Raw genomic sequence first — 18,526 nt, 5'->3', positions numbered from 1 at the left:
TACATAGAATTGGAATATATCAGTACCCTAACTGCCCATTGTGCAACTCAAATCAAGAAATGGATTTGGAACACCTCAAAATCTATGCTTCAGTGGCTGACCATGACAATATCTTTGAAAAATATTGGAGTGCAAGAGGTCAAATGACTTTATTGTCAAACGCCTGGCATTAGAAAACAACAAATATATGTATGTATATGTATATATATATATATAATATTGAAAATGTAACTGAGAGTTGTGGTTACTATTCATAATGATAAATAATAAACACACATCCAATTTGATTTTCAACAATACATTCTTGTTTATACAAGCAGTTAAATTTAAGGAGTTTCATAGTACAATAACATGTTACTGGTATTAGAATATAATTATGCAGCTGTACACTTTCCTTCTACTCTCGCTGCAACTGTGACAATGCAATAAAAAAACAATATTCAACTTCCTCAATGTGTTCAAGAACAAACTTCAGAAAAGATTTACCAACAAATGTTTTAAAAACCAATTTCAATGGAGGAAAAAAAAAAAAAAGAGGAGGAAGAGAGAGAAAATGCCACCCCCCTGGAAATTGCCGCCCTGGGCAACTACCCAGGTTGTCTAGGCCTAAATCCGGCACTGCACATGATGCATGTGTGTTTATGATAATATTAATCCTACAATAATAATGCACTTCTTAAGAGTAGTTACCATTTGGGTTGATTTGGTGAGGTGTGGGAGCATTTTGTATTTGGAACGAATTCACAACAAAAAAATAGACAGATAAGAATTCGGAACCACTAAAATGGTGTCAGGGATGCTGAAAATATATATTTTCGCAGAAATCGACATTTTTATATCATCACAATACTTTCCCTAATAGAAAGTAACTACAACAAAACAACATTATTTATACATTTTTAAGGGGTGTCTGAAGGAAAAACGCGTGAGAAAATCGTGTAATTGAAATGACATTTAATAACATCTGAGATAACATTTAAACAGTATACAGGAAGGAGAGTGCGTGATTTACACTACTTTTTTATATAACAATCTATTTTAAATTTTGCATTGTATTTTAGCATATTTATTTCAAATTATAGTCGCTTATAGACACACTGTTAAATTTCCTTCATAGAAGAGTTTTGATTTATTTACAGTAAGTAGAATGGCCATTCTACCTCTGTCAGCTGGTGTTTTCTTATGCAATGGAATGGGTGTAGTCTGTGATACTTTAAATGGATTAATTCACTGTTAGGTAGGTTTATTTTCCACATACCAACTGTGAACAGCTTTCGTAGTTTAAAATATTCGTTAAATAAATAAGCTACCAGTAGTTGTGATTTATATTAACTTCAGGCAACTTGCTGATGTGACCAAAGATGGAGCACTCTCTCTTGACGAGTTCAATACAGCAATGCATCTGGTGGTGTTACGAAGAAATAACATTGATCTGCCTGATACTCTTCCTCCTTCACTGGTTCCCCCTCGCCAGAATCAGGTACCTGCTGTACCTGCAGAACCACCCAGCAGGGAGGAAAGTCCTCCAAGCTTGTCCCCTCCAACAGGAGAGCCTGCTTCTCCACCTAGAAGCAAAGAGGTAATAAAAATAAAGAGATGTTGAACTCTACAGTTTTTAGTCAGATACATGTAGATTAGACAATCCTCAAACATTTTGGGAACCAGCACAGGTTTTTAAATGTATGATAAGAAAACCATGGATTAACGTAAGGAAAAAAAAGTAAAGTCACGGGCAAGGAGAAAGTTCTTGAGTGTCATGGTCTGTATAGTTTTTTTTGTGCTTTATGTAGACTTTTTGCATTTTGAGTACCGGTATATTTTGAATACTTGAAAATATATTTGATTTTTACTTTTGAAAGTAGATTTAATAAAAACTAATCTCTTTCTGCCTTCTTGACATATCTTTTTTGAAACTGGGCACTTATGTTTGACGAAATTATTTTTTTCGCAGCTTCTTATCTGTTATTGCCAGTTAGTATGTCTTATTCAAAATATGAGCTCGAATGGAAGTCATTATCTTCAGCAGTATTTCGCATCTGTGATGGAGTTCTTCTCAGTTTGTAACATGGTTATTTGAAAAAACTATATACCAGTACAGAAAATTTTGAAAGTAGGAGGAACCAAACTATTTTGAGAATAGGAATGTGGAGTTGCAAATGCTTTGTTAAATTACGGGCACACATTGCTACTTTTGCAGCACTGTAGTACAAAATATTTACTGCACAACTCTTGTACTGAGATGTGTGAACAATGTAACCCAAAAAGTAGCTGCTGCCAAACCAGCCGCTTGCTACTTTTTCATGCTGTGTGCAGTTTCAAAGTAGCAACATGTGAACAAGTTCTCAGAATTGCAGTTGGTGCATTTTTTTTATATTGGTTTTGTTGAAACTTTTACAGTGGTTGCGAACAGTGTTCAATACCCAAATGTGCCAATGATACTTTATATTGTTTGGGTATATTTTAGTGTTTGATATGATGTTGAAAATAATGTCCACCTTTCTGGATGCAAGAATCTTGTAACAGTGGTGCAAGTAAATTTCGACACTATTTCCCTAGAGTTACAGTTTCTTCAAGACCGTGCATAACTGAATTGTTTAGGAAGTTGCAAGAAAATCATTGCATTCAAATTATATGTATAATGACCTATATCAAAAGCCAGTATCTAAATATTTCAGATCTTAAAAAGGCTTTATAACTGAATGTAATTCGCTCTAAAGTTTGTAATTCAAGATGGTTTCCTGCCTTTCCTGGAGCAGTTACAAAGCATATTTGTGTTGTTTCAGTGGACGAAATTTGTAGATTCCCCAACTAGTTCAGTGTCTTCACCAGGCCCTAAACCAGTCAACTTCGATTTCCACAAATCAGCAGTGGAACAGGTATTTATGGGTTTAGCTTTTACGCTATTTGTATATATTTTTATTTGTTACTTGTATATTAAATAATTAATTTGCAATTAGGATCCAAAGATTTTACATCCTGTGCCATTACGCTTGACACCGGAGTCACAGGGACTGCCTCCTGGTGAGGAAGAACCCTGCCGGTCACCACGGAAGTTAACAGAACCTCAGCCCATACCATATGAACAATTGGGTGGAGAAGGTGGAAGTCCAAAGAAATCCACGACAACATTGGACAACAATGTAACATCTGCTTCAGATATTAGACCAATTCAACGACCACAACCAAAGAAGCCAGCAGGTCAGTAAAATTGTTCATATGTCATCTGCAGAAAATGTATATTGCATTACTCGGAAGATATTGAGGACTACAAAATATTTTCATCTCCTGACCTAGTTACCTCATGAGTGATGCCTTGTTGGTGTCACCCCAGACCTGTTTTCGGACAGTTGAGTAAAAAACAACAAAATATTTTCAAATAATAAAAGAGAAAGTGACATTTACTTCAGTTACTAATATAAGAATTTTCTTAATAAATTTTGGGAGTCCTTGTAGATTAACAGAAATTTTTTTATCTAAATATATCTTCCAAAATTTGAGTGCTTATACAGTGGAATCCCTCGTATTCTGCACTCATATAACTACCAGCTCCAAAACAATGGCAGTCTGAATAAGAAAAAGAAAAATGAAAATACGAGAGAGAGAGAGTCGGGAAATAAGTTACAAATTGAAGTCTATCTGCATTTTTAATGAGGCACCTGAAGCTATCACTGCTAGATGGCAATACTTCGATGTGCACACAAGCGAAAAAAGAAACAGTCATCTAGAGCAGTGGTTCCAAACCTTTTTTGACTGACTACACACTTTGCCCACAATATCGCGTCACACTTACCGGTATATGTTTTTAATAATAATAATAATAATATTAATAAAAAATAATGCTTTTCTTCTAGAGAAAAAGGTGATGAAAATCTGTGTAGAATATTTTATAGTGGACAGGGAGATGATTACTGTTCACTGCATGGGAATTTTGTCGTTTTTAATCTCCTTTTCGCCCAACTAAGACTTTCAAGGTTAAAGTGGAATTCAAAGAAACTTATATTAAAGACATAGTTATTCACATATATTTTGGTTCCATGATGAAAAATGCAAGAAAAAGATGCTGTAACACCGTTCCAGTGCATTCCACCAAAAAACTGATAACAGCATGGTCGTTTTTATGAAAAACGTTGTAAGCCTACTACATTTGGGTCCGTCTGGTATGTTAAAATTATACAGAACTGTTTTGAAATAGTATATATAAAGATTTTGACGTGTTTCGTTTCTTTTTTATGTAACAGCACCGGGGCCTGGAGCCATTCCTCCTCCACCTCAGCCTGCTACTCTGTCCACCCCTGATGAGTCACCAGGATCAACTGTAACTGCACCTGCTCTTTCAGCAGGGTAAGTGTGCTTGCGAAAATCAGGTATACTTTGCTTTTGATGCTATGTACAATGAGTCACACTGAAAATGGTGAGACTCATATAGCTGCAACTTGAAAGTTCTAGTGCTGTGTTCACACAGCTTCAAGTCAGTATTCCACAAACCTATTATACTGAATGCAGCAAAGAACTCTTTCTTATGATCTGTAGCTGAGTTGGTTCCCATATTGTTGCATTAAGGCATGACACATTTGATAAAAATAAGCGAATAAAATACGATTAAGGCTAGACATTGGATTTTTATGCACCAAATATAGTTAAAATAAGCATGCAAATATGCACTTAAAATTGAAGGTAATACACACTTAAATATGTCACTAAAGAAAAACATGCACTTACGGTAAATATGCCATTAAAAGTAATAAAATATGTTTATTAATGTAAATCCAAATTAATACAGGCAATATTTCCGAACTGTCATTTTGCAAGTGGAATTAGTGGCCTCCTTCATGCTGATAGTTCACTTTTATGTTAATTCAGACAATACATGGCAGAGTGTTGACACAGTATCCATCCTATGTTGTTTTTTTAATGATCTGACAAGCTGGATGTTACTGAAAGGAAATGTGTTTAAATATGTGTGATATGTTTACCTTAAAAATTTGTGTATTTAAGGGAAGGCTCCACTGAAAATCATGAAATTTTTTCCAAATTTTTTTTACTATTTCACTTATTCAGAATTTATATTTTCATACCCCAAATGGATTCAGCTCAATTCTGATTACAAATACTCGTATGTTTACACTTTTTAAATTAAGGCTGGAAGGAGGCATGGAATTTAAAGAGCTGTCAAAATTGTTTTCCATCGAAGAATTCTTTTTTAAAATTTCTGATTACAAATCTAGTAACTTTTTGTTGGCTCCCTGAAGTTACTAGATGAAAGTAGTGGAGGAGAATATTAATTTACATAAATATTCATTTTATTTTCAAATCTATTTTTCTGTGTTCATTTTTGTTGATTCAGCACCAACTTTCTTATGCCAAATATTAATTAATCTGGATGAAATTTTTACTGCAAGTATTTATGAGGTAGCTGCAAGTTTCTATGCATTTATTTTGTGAGAAATGCTGCTACTACTACTACTACTACTACCACTACTACTACTACTACTACTGCTACTGCTACTGCTACTGCTACTGCTACTGCTACTGCTACTGCTACTGCTACTGCTACTGCTACTGCTACACCCTTAACCTTTGGTTCCTCTCTCAAAGTGAGAGTCCAAGTTTCACAACCATAAAGAACAACCGGTAATATAACTGTTTTATAAATTCTAACTTTCAGATTTTCTGACAGCAGACTGGATGATAAAAGTTTCTCAACCGAATAATAACAGGCATTTCCCATATTTATTCTGTGTTTAATTTCTTCCCGAGTATCATTTATATTTGTTACTATTGCTCCCAGATATTTGAATTTCTCCACCACTTCAAAAGATAAATTTCCAATTTTTATATTTCCATTTCGTACAATATTCTGGTCGCGAGACATAATCATATACTTTGTCTTTTCGGGATTTACTTCCAAATCTATCTCTTTACTTGCTTCAAGTAAAATTTCCATGTTTTCCCTAATCGTTTGTGGATTTTCTCCTAACATATTCACGTAATCCGCATAGACAAGCAGCTGATGTAACCTGTTCAATTCCAAACCCTCTCTGTTATCTTGGACTTTCCTAATGGCATACTCTAGAGCAAAGTTAAAAAGTAAAGGTGATAGTGCATCTCCTTGCTTCAGTCCACAGTGAATTGGAAACGCATCTGACAGAAACTGACCTATACGAACCCTGCTGTATGTTTCACTGAGACACATTTTAATTAATCGAACTAGTTTCTTGGGAATACCAAATTCAATAAGAATATCATACAGAACTTCTCTCTTAACCGAGTCATATGCCTTTTTGAAATCTATGAATAACTGATGCACTGTACCCTTATACTCCCATTTTTTCTCCATTATCTGTCGAATACAAAATATCTGGTCAATAGTTGATCTATTACGCCTAAAACCACACTGATGAACCCCGATAATTTCATCTACATATGGAGTTATCTTCTCAAAAGAATATTGGGCAAAATTTTGTATGACATCAACAAAAGTGATATTCCTCGAAAGTTACTACAGTTAGTCTTGTCCCCCTTCTTAAAGATAGGTACGATTATGGACTCCTTCCATTGTTCTGATACAATTTCCTTTTCCCAAATAGCAAGTACAAGCTTATAAATTTCGTTAGATAATGCACTTCCACCCTCTTGTATTAATTCTGCTGGAGAAATGCTGCTAGTTTATTTTATTAATATTAAGAAAAATATTAATAAAATAAACTAGCAGCATTAAGAAAAATATTAATAAAATAAACTAGCAGCATTTCTCACAAAATAAATGCATAGAAACATGCAGCTACCTCATAAATACTTGCAGTAAAAATTTCATCCAGATTGATTAATATTTGGCATAAGAAAGTTGGTGCTGAATGAACAAAAATGAACACAGAAAAATAGATTTGAAAATAAAATGAATATTTATGTAAATTAATATTCTCCTCCGCTACATTCATCTAGTAACTTCAGGGAGCCAACAAAAAGTTACTAGATTTGTAATCAGAAATTTTAAAAAAGAATTCTTCAATGAAAAAAAAAATTGACAGCTCTTTAAATTCCATGCCCCCTTCCGGCCTTAATTTAAAAAGTGTAAACATACGAGTATTTGTAATCAGAATTGAGCTGAATCCATTTGGGGTATGAAAATATAAATTCTGAATAAGTGAAATAGTAAAAAAAATTTGGAAAAATTTTCATGATTTTCAGTGGAGTCTTCCCTTAAGTCTGTATTCCTATAAGATATCAAAACAGCTGAAACATGCAGATATTATGCACTGTAAAACTTCACATACGAATTTAAAAGAACATGAAACATACTTCGGTTCCACTTAGCATATCATGTGTGAGAGTAAACAAAACACGCATTTGCATGTAAATCCGATGTCAGTGATGACACTAGAGCTATCATTAGGCAGGCATGCACAGAGTTGTGGGAATAATACTTCAACTTTTCAGATATCCCATTTTCAGTGTGGAGCACTGTACATATTGGTAATAATTGCCATTTTAATAATTTAAAAATTGTATTTGTAATTCTTTCTTCACATTTCTTCAGAGGACCATCTGGTCCAACAAGTCTCCCAATGGGTGTTGTGCCAGCACAAATGGGACCCAAGAAAGAGCCTCCACCTCCCCCTCCTCCACGGCCATATCGAACTCATGCAAGAAGTTCTTCATTGGATCTCAATCGCTTGGGTAATTGTAGAACTGTGACTTGTTTTCACATGCAGTAAATAGCTTTCTAAATATCACTTGAGGATTAGTATAATGACCATTTTCTCGTGCATTATTATTGTCTTAAGCAACATGAACTTTTGTAAGTTCTACTATCAAAATTGTATATGTAAATATAGTTTGATTAGCAGTATTGTCGTTTCACAAATGTTTCGTTATATTCACTGCATTTCTTGTCAGTTTTGGTCACGACAGTTTAAAAATTTAAAATAAAAGTAAGTAATAGTTATTGCAGATTCTTGTTGTACATAGCACTGATGTCTATTATTTCATTTACCGTGTTAGTATATCAAAACTGAATGTAAATTTTCCCTATACCTATAATATTTTTGTGTATGTCCCTCCCTTATTCAGTAAACATACTGATTGACAATGCTGACAGTGATGATTATGTTGACAACGATATAATAATATTGTTAGAGACACTACGTTAAAGTTTCCTCTATACAGGTAAAATATATAGTGAAACCTTGTTTATACGTTTCAAGGGGAATGGCTAGAATAACTTCTAATTGAGAAAACCTACAAGTGAAGAATTGAAAATTTTCAATTGGAACTGAAATGTTGAGGTTTTCTAGAATTTCAGGAACTTACACATCTTTCCATTGTCATATGGTTACAGTATCAACACTGTTTGCCTCTCCCCAAATTCTACGCCCACGTACATCAAATCACTTCTTAAACCTTTGCAACCAGAAAGCGGAGCTTTGAAGTAATCTGTCATGTTAAGCTGTTCAGCAAATTCCAATACTTTCTCTTGTAATATCATTCTGTTGATGGGAGTCTTTTTACATGCTGTTGATTGAACTAGATTATAAGACATTATTCTAAATCAGCAAAATGTTCCATCTGCCCCCTTTTCGCAGTTTCATGACTGGTTCCAGTTCTTGATACATTTTCCTTATTTACCTTTCATTCTTATTATTGTTATAAGTGTGGAATGTGAAAGTCTCAGACATTGAGCAATGTTAATTTTTATTTCGTTAGTACTATTCTTGATCTTAACTAGGATTTTTGTTTTTTCTATAGAGTTATTGATTTCCTGAGTTTTTAATTTGTTGGCTGATAGACATGCACGTTTCTTTTGAGCACGAAAACTGACTGAATAGTGATTATAACTTATGCTTTGCCATATAAACCCGTAAAAAATGTTGCCGATAAAATCTGAGTGAGAAGAAGATCCAACAGGAAAGAAAGCAGGACAAGAGGATGGAAAAAACACATATTCATCACCTTTGTAGGCTCAAGCCGTTCTTCGAACTTTGCCTATTGGAATGATTGATGCCTTCTTGCACAATAAATAACTGTCTCAGCAGTTTCATTTTTAAAATAATGGAAAGAAACTTGAGATTAGTGTGTGTCGCTTCAAACAAACGGAAAAATACACATGAATATCATACTTAATCCTTTCCCTTTCAAAACAGAGAATAAAGATAACACATATATACATTCATTCATAGTGGTCTGCCCAAGGGTAGATCTTTCACTGCAAACCCAGCATTCTCCAATCTTCCCTATTTTCTGCCATCATCTTAGTTTCTGCATATGATCCATATAGCTATCTTAATGTCATTATCTGATATCTTCTGCCTCAAACTTCTCACCCGCTCAGTGCATTCTTCAGTAGGCAGTTTCTTCTTAGCCAGTGATCCAGCCAATTTTTTTTTCTTAGTTTAAGTATTATTCTTTTATCACCCACTCTTTTTAGCACAGCTTCATTTCTTATTCTGTCTGTCCATTTCACACGCTCCATTCTTCTCCATATCCACATTTCAAATGCTTATAGCTCTTTCTCTTCACTTCGTTGTAATGTCCATGTTTCTGCCCCATACTGTGACACACTCCACACAAAAGCACGTCACTATTATCTTCCTTAGTTCTTTTTCCAGAGGTCCGCAGGTGATGTTTCTTTTTTCTAGTAAAAGCTTCCTTTGCTGTTGCTGTCCTCCTTTTAACTTCCTGGCAGCAGTTCATGAGTGAATTTCGCATATGGGGACTGAAAAAATGTAACATACAAATTTGAAAATGTATACCTGAAAAACGCATAAATGAGACGAATTTTAATGTAAGAATTTTGATATCTTAAAGTTTAAATATAAATATGAAAATAACGTAGAAGTGAGGTTCTACTATAATTGTTATATTATTCATTATACTGTTAATCTAATAGCTAGCATATATGTTTCCCATGCTGGATGCCTGAGTTAAAATCTTGATGAATCCATGTTGAATTTGTGGTGAATGTACCAGGGTTCAATCCCTGGTGTACCCCTGATTTATGACCTGTGCTGGGCAAGCCCGTGGCCCAGATAACACATTGGTCTTCTCCATCTTCTCATCTCATTGTGTGTTGTTTTGTAATTCGAGGCATTTGACATTAAAGTCATTTGACCTCTTGCACTCCAATATTTTTCAAAGATATTGTCATGGTCAGCCACTGAAACACAGATTTTGAGGTGTTCTGAATCCATTTCTTGATTTGACTTGCACAATGGGCAGTTAGGGATCTGATATTTAAATGGCAAGTTGTAGCCGATTTAAGTGAACACCATATTTTAACGTTTTGGTGGCTACTTCATCCACACACAAACCCCAGAATGTCTGGAGGTCGACACCTGCTTTTGTGGATATAGTATAGACCAGCTTTCTATGGTGAACCCTGGGCAACAACTCTGTTGGTAAATTGATCTACACAACTGGCTTCATATGGGTGAATGACAAATAGTTAAGTTTCTGCCATTAGAAAAAAAAATTGTTTTGGGAAAGTCTTTTCTTGAAATACTCATGTCATCTCAGTCTTCCTACATTAACTGTCATCCTTAAAACGAAATACAAAGTCATATTGCCACTATGATGTTCAGTGACAGACACAGCAGAATTATCCATCTGTGAGAGAGATTCATGGTTCAGTTACCTAGGAATACTACTTAACGCATGTAATTAAACAGTATTTTGGTTTTATGATTGTGATATTGCAGTTATTTAGCTGACACACCTACGATGATAAAAATTATAGGGTGCTTAAAAGGTTTTTGTATTTATTTTTTCACAAATTCTTTGTTGACTACATTCATTGGATATCATCACTTGTTCGTATAAATGGGAATGGTAATGCTGATAAACTAGGAAAAAAATGCATAAGATTGCATTGTCAAGATCAAACCTTAAGTACCCAAACACTAGCTAAAAAATCAAAACTAAATCAGAGATAGAAATACATACTCCATAAAACCAATCAGAAATCACACAGTAAGAAATGGGCAGAAATTAGTGAACACTGGAAAACAAATAGTAAGAAATCCAGAAAAGAAGCCATGACAAATGACTGCCTTGTAGGATAGGAATCTAAAACACAGAAGAAAGCACATTGTGCAATTAACCAGGATCATTTATAGGGAAAAAAGATCTTCCCCAATGTACCAAACTCAACAAAGATATGCAACATACTAAAAATCTAAATGCTCTCTAATGGGAAGCAAGAAACAAAATGGGTTAAATGATGCCAAACATGGCCATTAGAAACCAATCAACCAACCATATAACCACATTACAAATGCTTAATTTATAGGGTGTCTACTGGTAATGGATGTAACCAAAAAGTAATTAATTTAAACAATTATTAATGAAAGTAACGAATTTAAAAAACGTGAATCGTTGTTGGTAGTGAAATAATGCATATTGTTCTGCTTCATTTATTTATATTTATTCTTGGCACTGCTACCTGGGCTGTGGTGATTGATAGTCAGCGATTACATATTGATGGTCTGTTCAAAAGGGAAACAACTCAAAATTTAAAGTTTTGAGAAGCTTTATGTTGCTTTGTAAAATCAAAAGATTGTTGAAATTATTCCAAATTCTCTTAATGTTGTTATATATATATATATATATATATATATATATATATATATATATATATATATATATATATAAAATTAGAGTGTATTAATTGGATTTTTCACAGCAACATGAAGCTTTAAAATTCAGGCTTCTCAAAACTTTAAATTTTGAGTTGTTTCTCTTCTGAACTGGGCTGTCAATAATGCAAGTCTAATACAGTCCAGAAGGCTTGGAGGGAAGTTTACTGTGCATCCATTGAAGTGAAGATCTGTGAACTTAAGAAACAAGTCTGATGACGTAATAATAACCAGCTTAAACTGTAAGCTTCAGTTCTCATGAAGTACAGTTATAAATGTGAGATGAAGAAACCATGACAATTCTTGATGTCAGTCACCAAGCTCACAACAAATATGCTCCCATTAGATTGATGCCTTTTTACTCCAAAATTGTCATCATAATAATCATCGTCATCATTATCTTTTTCTTCTTTCTGTTTTGTTCTGCATCTTCTCTCATTTCCTTCCTTTTTATATCCCAGTCTGTACTGTAATTAAACTTTATATAGAGGTTGTCATATTGTTATGTTGTTATTTGTTTTTATTGAAATATATGTTACAGTATTAAGTGGCAGAAATGTAAGAATTTCTTTCTTTACCTATTACAAATAATTTATGAACTCAAAAGTCTTGGATACCATTACAGTATAAAATAGAACTCACAAAAGATATTTAATAATTATAATTAATACGCGAATATAAGATGACTGAAATTTTTTCAGATGCTAAAAATTGGAAAGAATCGAGTAGATATGGTAAGTGTATGTCGTGCTGCTTAACAATTCATTTTCTACAGAATTTATTGCAATGATCACTTTTTTTTGTATTTGGTTGGATTTAATAATTTAGCTGCATTTAAAGTTCATAAAGACGAATCATTATGGCTTGAAAATGAAATGAAATATAACAAATGCATTTATTTACTGAAGTTACGTTTGGGATATGCTACATTGACATTTCACTGTACTTTACAAATGGAATTACGAATTTTGTTCGAATACTTCAAAACAACTATGATTCAGATTAATGGAACTTTTATTATACTTCAATTTACAAGAAGCACAATATTGTATTGAAAATGCCATCGTATGTTGAACGTTTAGACGTAATTTTGTAATCACTGCTTTAGGCATGACTAAAAACTATTCAGTCTTCCCATTATCTTGCTTGTAAGTAAATATTATAGGAATGCAGTGAACATTTGAAAAGTGGAATACATTTTCAACAATGTACATCAAACTTTTACAATGATTTGATGCATCTATTTACTTCTAATATCTATGGACATCAGTATCACACATTGCTGGTAGCATGAATTTAAAATCCTAAATTTAAACTTCTTAATATGACACTTAAATTTCACCAAAAACAGCAAATTAATGACTAATATATTCGACGTAATTGAATGAAAGATAATTACAAATATTCCGTTATATTTCAAATAAGCTGTATAATTGACATGTTTGTTAGAATTAACTGCCACATTCGAAAGCCATAATCTTTTCTTGCACTCAATTAATATTAGACATGCACTGAAAATTACACAATTCTTGTACAGTGAAATATAAAGCAAAGTTTGGAATATGATACAAATTTCTTGCATATGGTAGCTGAAACAACTTGGTTAACGTTTAATGTAAAGTATAATTTATAATATCAGTAACATATATATAAGATGTTTCAATCCCCCATTATGAAGAGAACATTAAATGTACCTATGTGAAAAGATAAATGTCATGTATGTGCACCTTTTTAATTTCTGTAGTTACAAAATGAACAACCCATGGTGGCTAGACAGTATAAAGATTTTTTCTTATTTGGCTTTGGACTTCATATACCAAGTATGTGAAAAATTATTCATTAATATAAGGTACTTCATTAGAAACAACTGTTAAATGACAAATGTTTTCTTTATTTTCGGTATAAATATATTGACATCCTTATAAATTAATTAAAATAATTGATTAATTTTAAAACCACTTTTTAAATGATTGTTCTTTTTAGTATAATTATTGTGTAATTAATAGATATTTAAACTTGATATTTTAAAACTCAGGAATCAGGAAACAAGGCTTTAGACTGCTGAGCTCCGAGTTTCTTGGTGGTCTAGCATTCTTGCTATTTATATTACTGCAGAGATCTGACATATAAGGTTAGATTGTAGCTAGTCTAAAATGGGTAGGAAATCTAATAGCTTAAGAGCAATAAACTGATGGAAATTCTCTAAATTTGTGTTACAGTTATTCAATTCAGTAGAATTGATTAATATGCTTCAGAAATGCTTATTTTTCTAGTCTGGTACTCCTTTTTAATTATGGTACTGCTATAACATTTTTTCTCTTAAATTAAAATAAATTCTTATTTCTTTATCTGTTTTAAAAACTATTCTTTATTCACTGCATATTACTTTTCTTTCAGATGAATTACATTTATTGAATCAGTGCATTAAATGTTTATACTAATGTATTATGCTTGCTTGTCTCGATTTTGATTTAGGAAAATCTGGAAGTCTTCTTGGAGCTCCTCCTGTGGTTCCACCTAGAATCTCTCCTAGCACTGTAAGTTATGCTTGCTTTATATCAACGAAATTAAATTATAAGTTTCAGATTGTCATATAAATTCTGCAGTTTTCTGAAAAGTTAGTTGCACAATTTTTTTGTTTGATTTTGTGGTTAAAACGTAATACGGCGAATGCCAGTAGGGGAAGTTATCCCCGCTCGGCACCTCAATCACCTGCTCTCTCTCTCTACTGTCTCTCTCTACTATCTGTCCCGCTTCGATGGATCACTGCAGCATAAAACCAAATTGGGACCCATTAGACATGTACTACACAACACAACACAGCCCACCACATGTACTAACACAACACAATACAATGTAATGTGGAACCAAGTTCCACTCCTCACTGAATGGCTAACACGATGTGCAACTTCACTCCCCTGCCCAAAACAATGCCAATGCACACCATCAGTAGCATCGCTTTTCGGCGCTAATTTCATATTTTTCCCACAGGGTGGACATTTGTAATGACTAGCAAGTAGTCCATGCTCCTCACAGTACCTTACCGTATCTGCCTTCAAATTCTCCCTGCACAATTTGAGAAAGAAGTACACGTCTTCTGTACAGCTCATCACTACACGTGGTTACGTCTGTACATGAAACTGGACATGGACATAATGAACTCCACCAGTGCGTGTTAACACTTATGCCACTCCCTCTACGCGAGACTGTAAACTGATGCGGAATTCAGATCTCGCTATTACACTTTCAACTTGATTTTGCATAGAGTCGTAAGTTTGAGAGATGAAGTTCAGGAATACATCATGCTCCAACACCAAACTAACGACACACATTGCATTTCTGCAATACATTATGGCAGTTCCCTTAAACATAAAAAGATTCATTTTCCCTTCTACCCCCAACTCGCCTCGCTAGCCAAGAGGTCTAAAGCGTGACCAAAATGCGTGTGTGTAGCGTTTAGTTACGAACTTACTCAGATCGAATATTACCCTCTGCGAAGTCATAAGAAAAAAAGAGAGAGAGACATGAAGCAAGGAACAGAGAAGGAGAGGCTGGAGAAAGAGAGACAGGACGAAGTTCCTCTTTTGCTTGGTAGATGTCGCATTTACTCTTTTTGTTCAAGATGCCAACCTACCCTAAACCCCTATTTCCACTCTTTCCCGCTAGAGTGTGTGGTGAACTTGTAGAGGAAAAGTGGAAAGGGGTCGTGGGCGGAGCTTAGCGTTCGCTGTATTACGTTTTTACCGATTTTGTTAGTAGTATAAAGAACAGTAATGTGTTTAGATTAGCTTCTTTTGCCATGATGTTGAATTCATGAAACTGAAAGCATATCAACTTATCTTTGTTGCAAATCACAAAATATTATTTTGTTCATTTGCGAAATTACTTACCAATAGATATACTACGTGCAGCGTACCTTGCCTTATTTCAATCTGGAATATTAGGATGGGGTAGTACTTCTAAAACTAATCTTATTCCACTTAATTTATTACAGAGAAGAACAATTAAAATATGTCTAAAAAGAAAGCTATTGATTATCCTACAAAAAATTGTTTAAGGAATTTGAAGTCTTGAAAATACATCATATTTATTTCATTGTACAGCTGTCACAGTGCAGTGACTAAAGTGCTGGACTCAAAATCCCTGTGTACCTGAGTTCGATTCCAGGCTTACCCCCTGATGGCCGTCATTTCAAACACCTGAAAAATTGAGCATTGTTAACTAAGATTTGTAATGATACAAAAATAATTTTAAAATGTAAATAATAAGTGTAAATAAATGTAAGTAATAATTTTGAATAAATGTAAATAATAAGTTTAAATAAATATAGATAATACGGAAAACAGCAATAGCAATAGACATGTTTAAGGCCATATCTCCTTAATCTGACTTTTCAGACCCCATGTTCCCTCTCTCAGAATGTTCTGTAGAGCATTCTCTATTTCCTGTTAAATTTTGGCATGCTGTTATTTAATCAACCTGCACATTCACATGTGCTGGCTCATGTTCTGCCAAATCAGACAAAAAAAATTCTGATGCTACCTATGACCAGAGCTATATTCATTATGGTTACATCACAGTCAAGTATATACAGTCACAAAGCTCAATATGTAGTAAATATGCATCCATTGATAGTTGCTAACTACTAGGATCACTAATATCGCCTCATTACAAACAATGCGAAATAATACCGGCACAGTCTATTGTTCCTAGCACTCTCACAACTCAAGCTTCGTGACTGTATATACTAGACTGTGGTTACATGATCAAATTGGGGAGATTTCTTTATTCTGTCTCATAATTTTTATGAGCATTAAGATTGCTTTCATGAATTCAAACAATAAAAAAAATATGCATGTAATTGAAGTAATTTTGCAAATAAAATGATAATTGAGGATTGCTCTCATGAATTGAAACAATAAGCAAAAGTGTTGTAGCTGCGTAGCTATTGATATGATTTCGCACATTAAATAATGACTGAGAATTGATTTCGAACAAGTACTTTGAAAATTAAAAATTTGTTTCTTTCAGACGTCGCCAAAAAAACTGATTGGCCAGCGTAGTGAGGGTGATGTGTTATCCCTGGTAGGAGATCAGACAGGCTTCGCAGACTTTGCTCAATTTGTTCAAGAAGAGGAAAGTTGTGTGGATGGTGCCCAACCCCGACGTCATGGTGCCTTTGAGGTGTACAGGAAACCAGTCTCCAGTAAGACAATACCATCAAGTCATTAACACTGAACTGGTCGTGGTGTCATGAACTGAAGAAGTTCATTCCCATTTTAGGTGTTTTGAGAAGGTAGAATGATTCAATCCAGGGCAGAATTCTTGTACTTGAAGCCTTGTTTCCTGAAAAGAAAATTGAGAAGTTAGGCCTAACTTTGTATGTATTTTTGTAATGGTTTTGCACATGAAAATTTAATTACAAAACGTTGCCACCATGGGTTATCTGTTGTAATCTTTCAACTGTTCACATTGACATTATTGCTGCAGTTTGTGACATTCATTCAGAGTTAGAGAGTTGCTAATTGTAAGTCTTAATGAGCACTGCAGGAATATTCTTTGTTAATCTTCCTGCTTGCTAAAATGGTGAACTTCTTTGGATTATTATTTCCTTCATGCATCTAGAAGGAGGCATCTTTATCTTAAATTCAGACACTAAGTGATGATGATGATTATTATTATTATTATTATTATTATTTATTTATTTATTTATTTATTTATTTATTTTTTATAATAGAAAATACTAATCCTGCAGAATTTTCTCCTTTATTTAGTGGTTTCTTGCATGTTGTGGTTGGAATAGTGTTTGGCAAGAGATGAGTATTATTACATAATTTTATGGTATTTGTATAAAATTTTAAAGAAATGTATAAGAATTTCAATTTAATCTTTTATAAGAGGAAGTTCTAATTTTGAAACCTGTCACACCATATTTCAATTCACTACTTTTAACTCTCACACAGTTATATTCACAGTTAATTTATTTGGCTAATTGAATTAAATTTATGTTCTATGCATGTTTGATTTGCGACTACACAGATTTTAGTGTACAGTAGAACCCCTATTTAACGTGTTTTCCGGGGACACAGAATAATTAACCTTATTGAGGGTGACACTAAATATGAATTTGCTATTTTTGTTTAAAAAGATATTAATACTTTTACAGAAATTAAGTGTATTTGCAAAGAACTATAGAATTAAATTATAGATAATACTGTACAAAAAACTGGAAAACATTAAGGGGAAGCTGGGTGCCAGTCAAGTCCCCTTGTCATCTTGGATATCTTCATGTTTGGATTTTTTCCATTTTGCGAATTAAATTAACTTTTTCTATGAGAGAAAGTGTTAACCTTTTACGGCCATTGTTTTCTAGTGATATGTAATGGCGAAAACAGTTTTGTCTCTTCACTGCAGTAGTGCTGACACCACACATCTCAGCTAGCACAACAAAGACAAGAAGTGACTAGTGCTGCAAGTTGTGATGGTTACACAGGCACACAGCTTTGTGTGGGCAAGGGGAGGGAGGACACATCACATGGTCCACACTTAGTGAGGCAGCAGCATTGTCAAGTTGTTAACTCTTCAAAAAATTTGTATTTTATACATTGAATCAAAATGAGTTTTGTGTTAGTCGAGGTTTAAAAGAAATAATATAAGAGCTCTTTTTAATGTAAAGTATAGGTTTGACAGCAAAGAAAATAACGTTAAATCGAATATAGAAATACATTAATCATATGTAATAATAATTGGGACTGTGAAAATGTAATGTTAAAATCGGGGTTCTACTGTATTAGTAAAGTATGTATATAAAGATACCTACAGAAGCAGTACATTTACATTCAGAAGGGTTAATATTTTGTATGTGATATTTCTTTAAAAAGAAAGGCATTAATAAT

The 18,526-nt window shown here is 33.7% G+C and overlaps 1 protein-coding gene across 3 annotated transcripts in view; it reads left to right on the top strand.

Moving 5' to 3' along the window:
* The window catches only part of Reps (RALBP1 associated Eps domain containing), a 51,559-nt gene that overhangs the window by 15,848 nt on the left and 17,185 nt on the right, over window positions 1–18,526 (top strand). Inside the window, exons 6-12 of one of the 3 annotated variants that reach the window (XM_069843807.1) lie at window positions 1,339–1,579; window positions 2,784–2,876; window positions 2,958–3,198; window positions 4,239–4,341; window positions 7,538–7,677; window positions 14,106–14,167; window positions 16,662–16,836. In XM_069843807.1, the coding sequence (XP_069699908.1) occupies window positions 1,339–1,579; window positions 2,784–2,876; window positions 2,958–3,198; window positions 4,239–4,341; window positions 7,538–7,677; window positions 14,106–14,167; window positions 16,662–16,836 (1,055 nt within the window). Of the gene's footprint in view, window positions 1–1,338; window positions 1,580–2,783; window positions 2,877–2,957; window positions 3,199–4,238; window positions 4,342–7,537; window positions 7,678–12,331; window positions 14,697–16,661; window positions 16,837–18,526 lie in introns of those variants that run through there. The other 2 variants (XM_069843809.1, XM_069843808.1) reach the window with 2 other exon arrangements.

This window comes from Periplaneta americana, chromosome 13 (assembly GCF_040183065.1).
Source record: "Periplaneta americana isolate PAMFEO1 chromosome 13, P.americana_PAMFEO1_priV1, whole genome shotgun sequence".
NCBI lineage: Eukaryota > Metazoa > Arthropoda > Insecta > Blattodea > Blattidae > Periplaneta > Periplaneta americana.
This window is presented reverse-complemented; position numbering and strand designations above follow the sequence as displayed.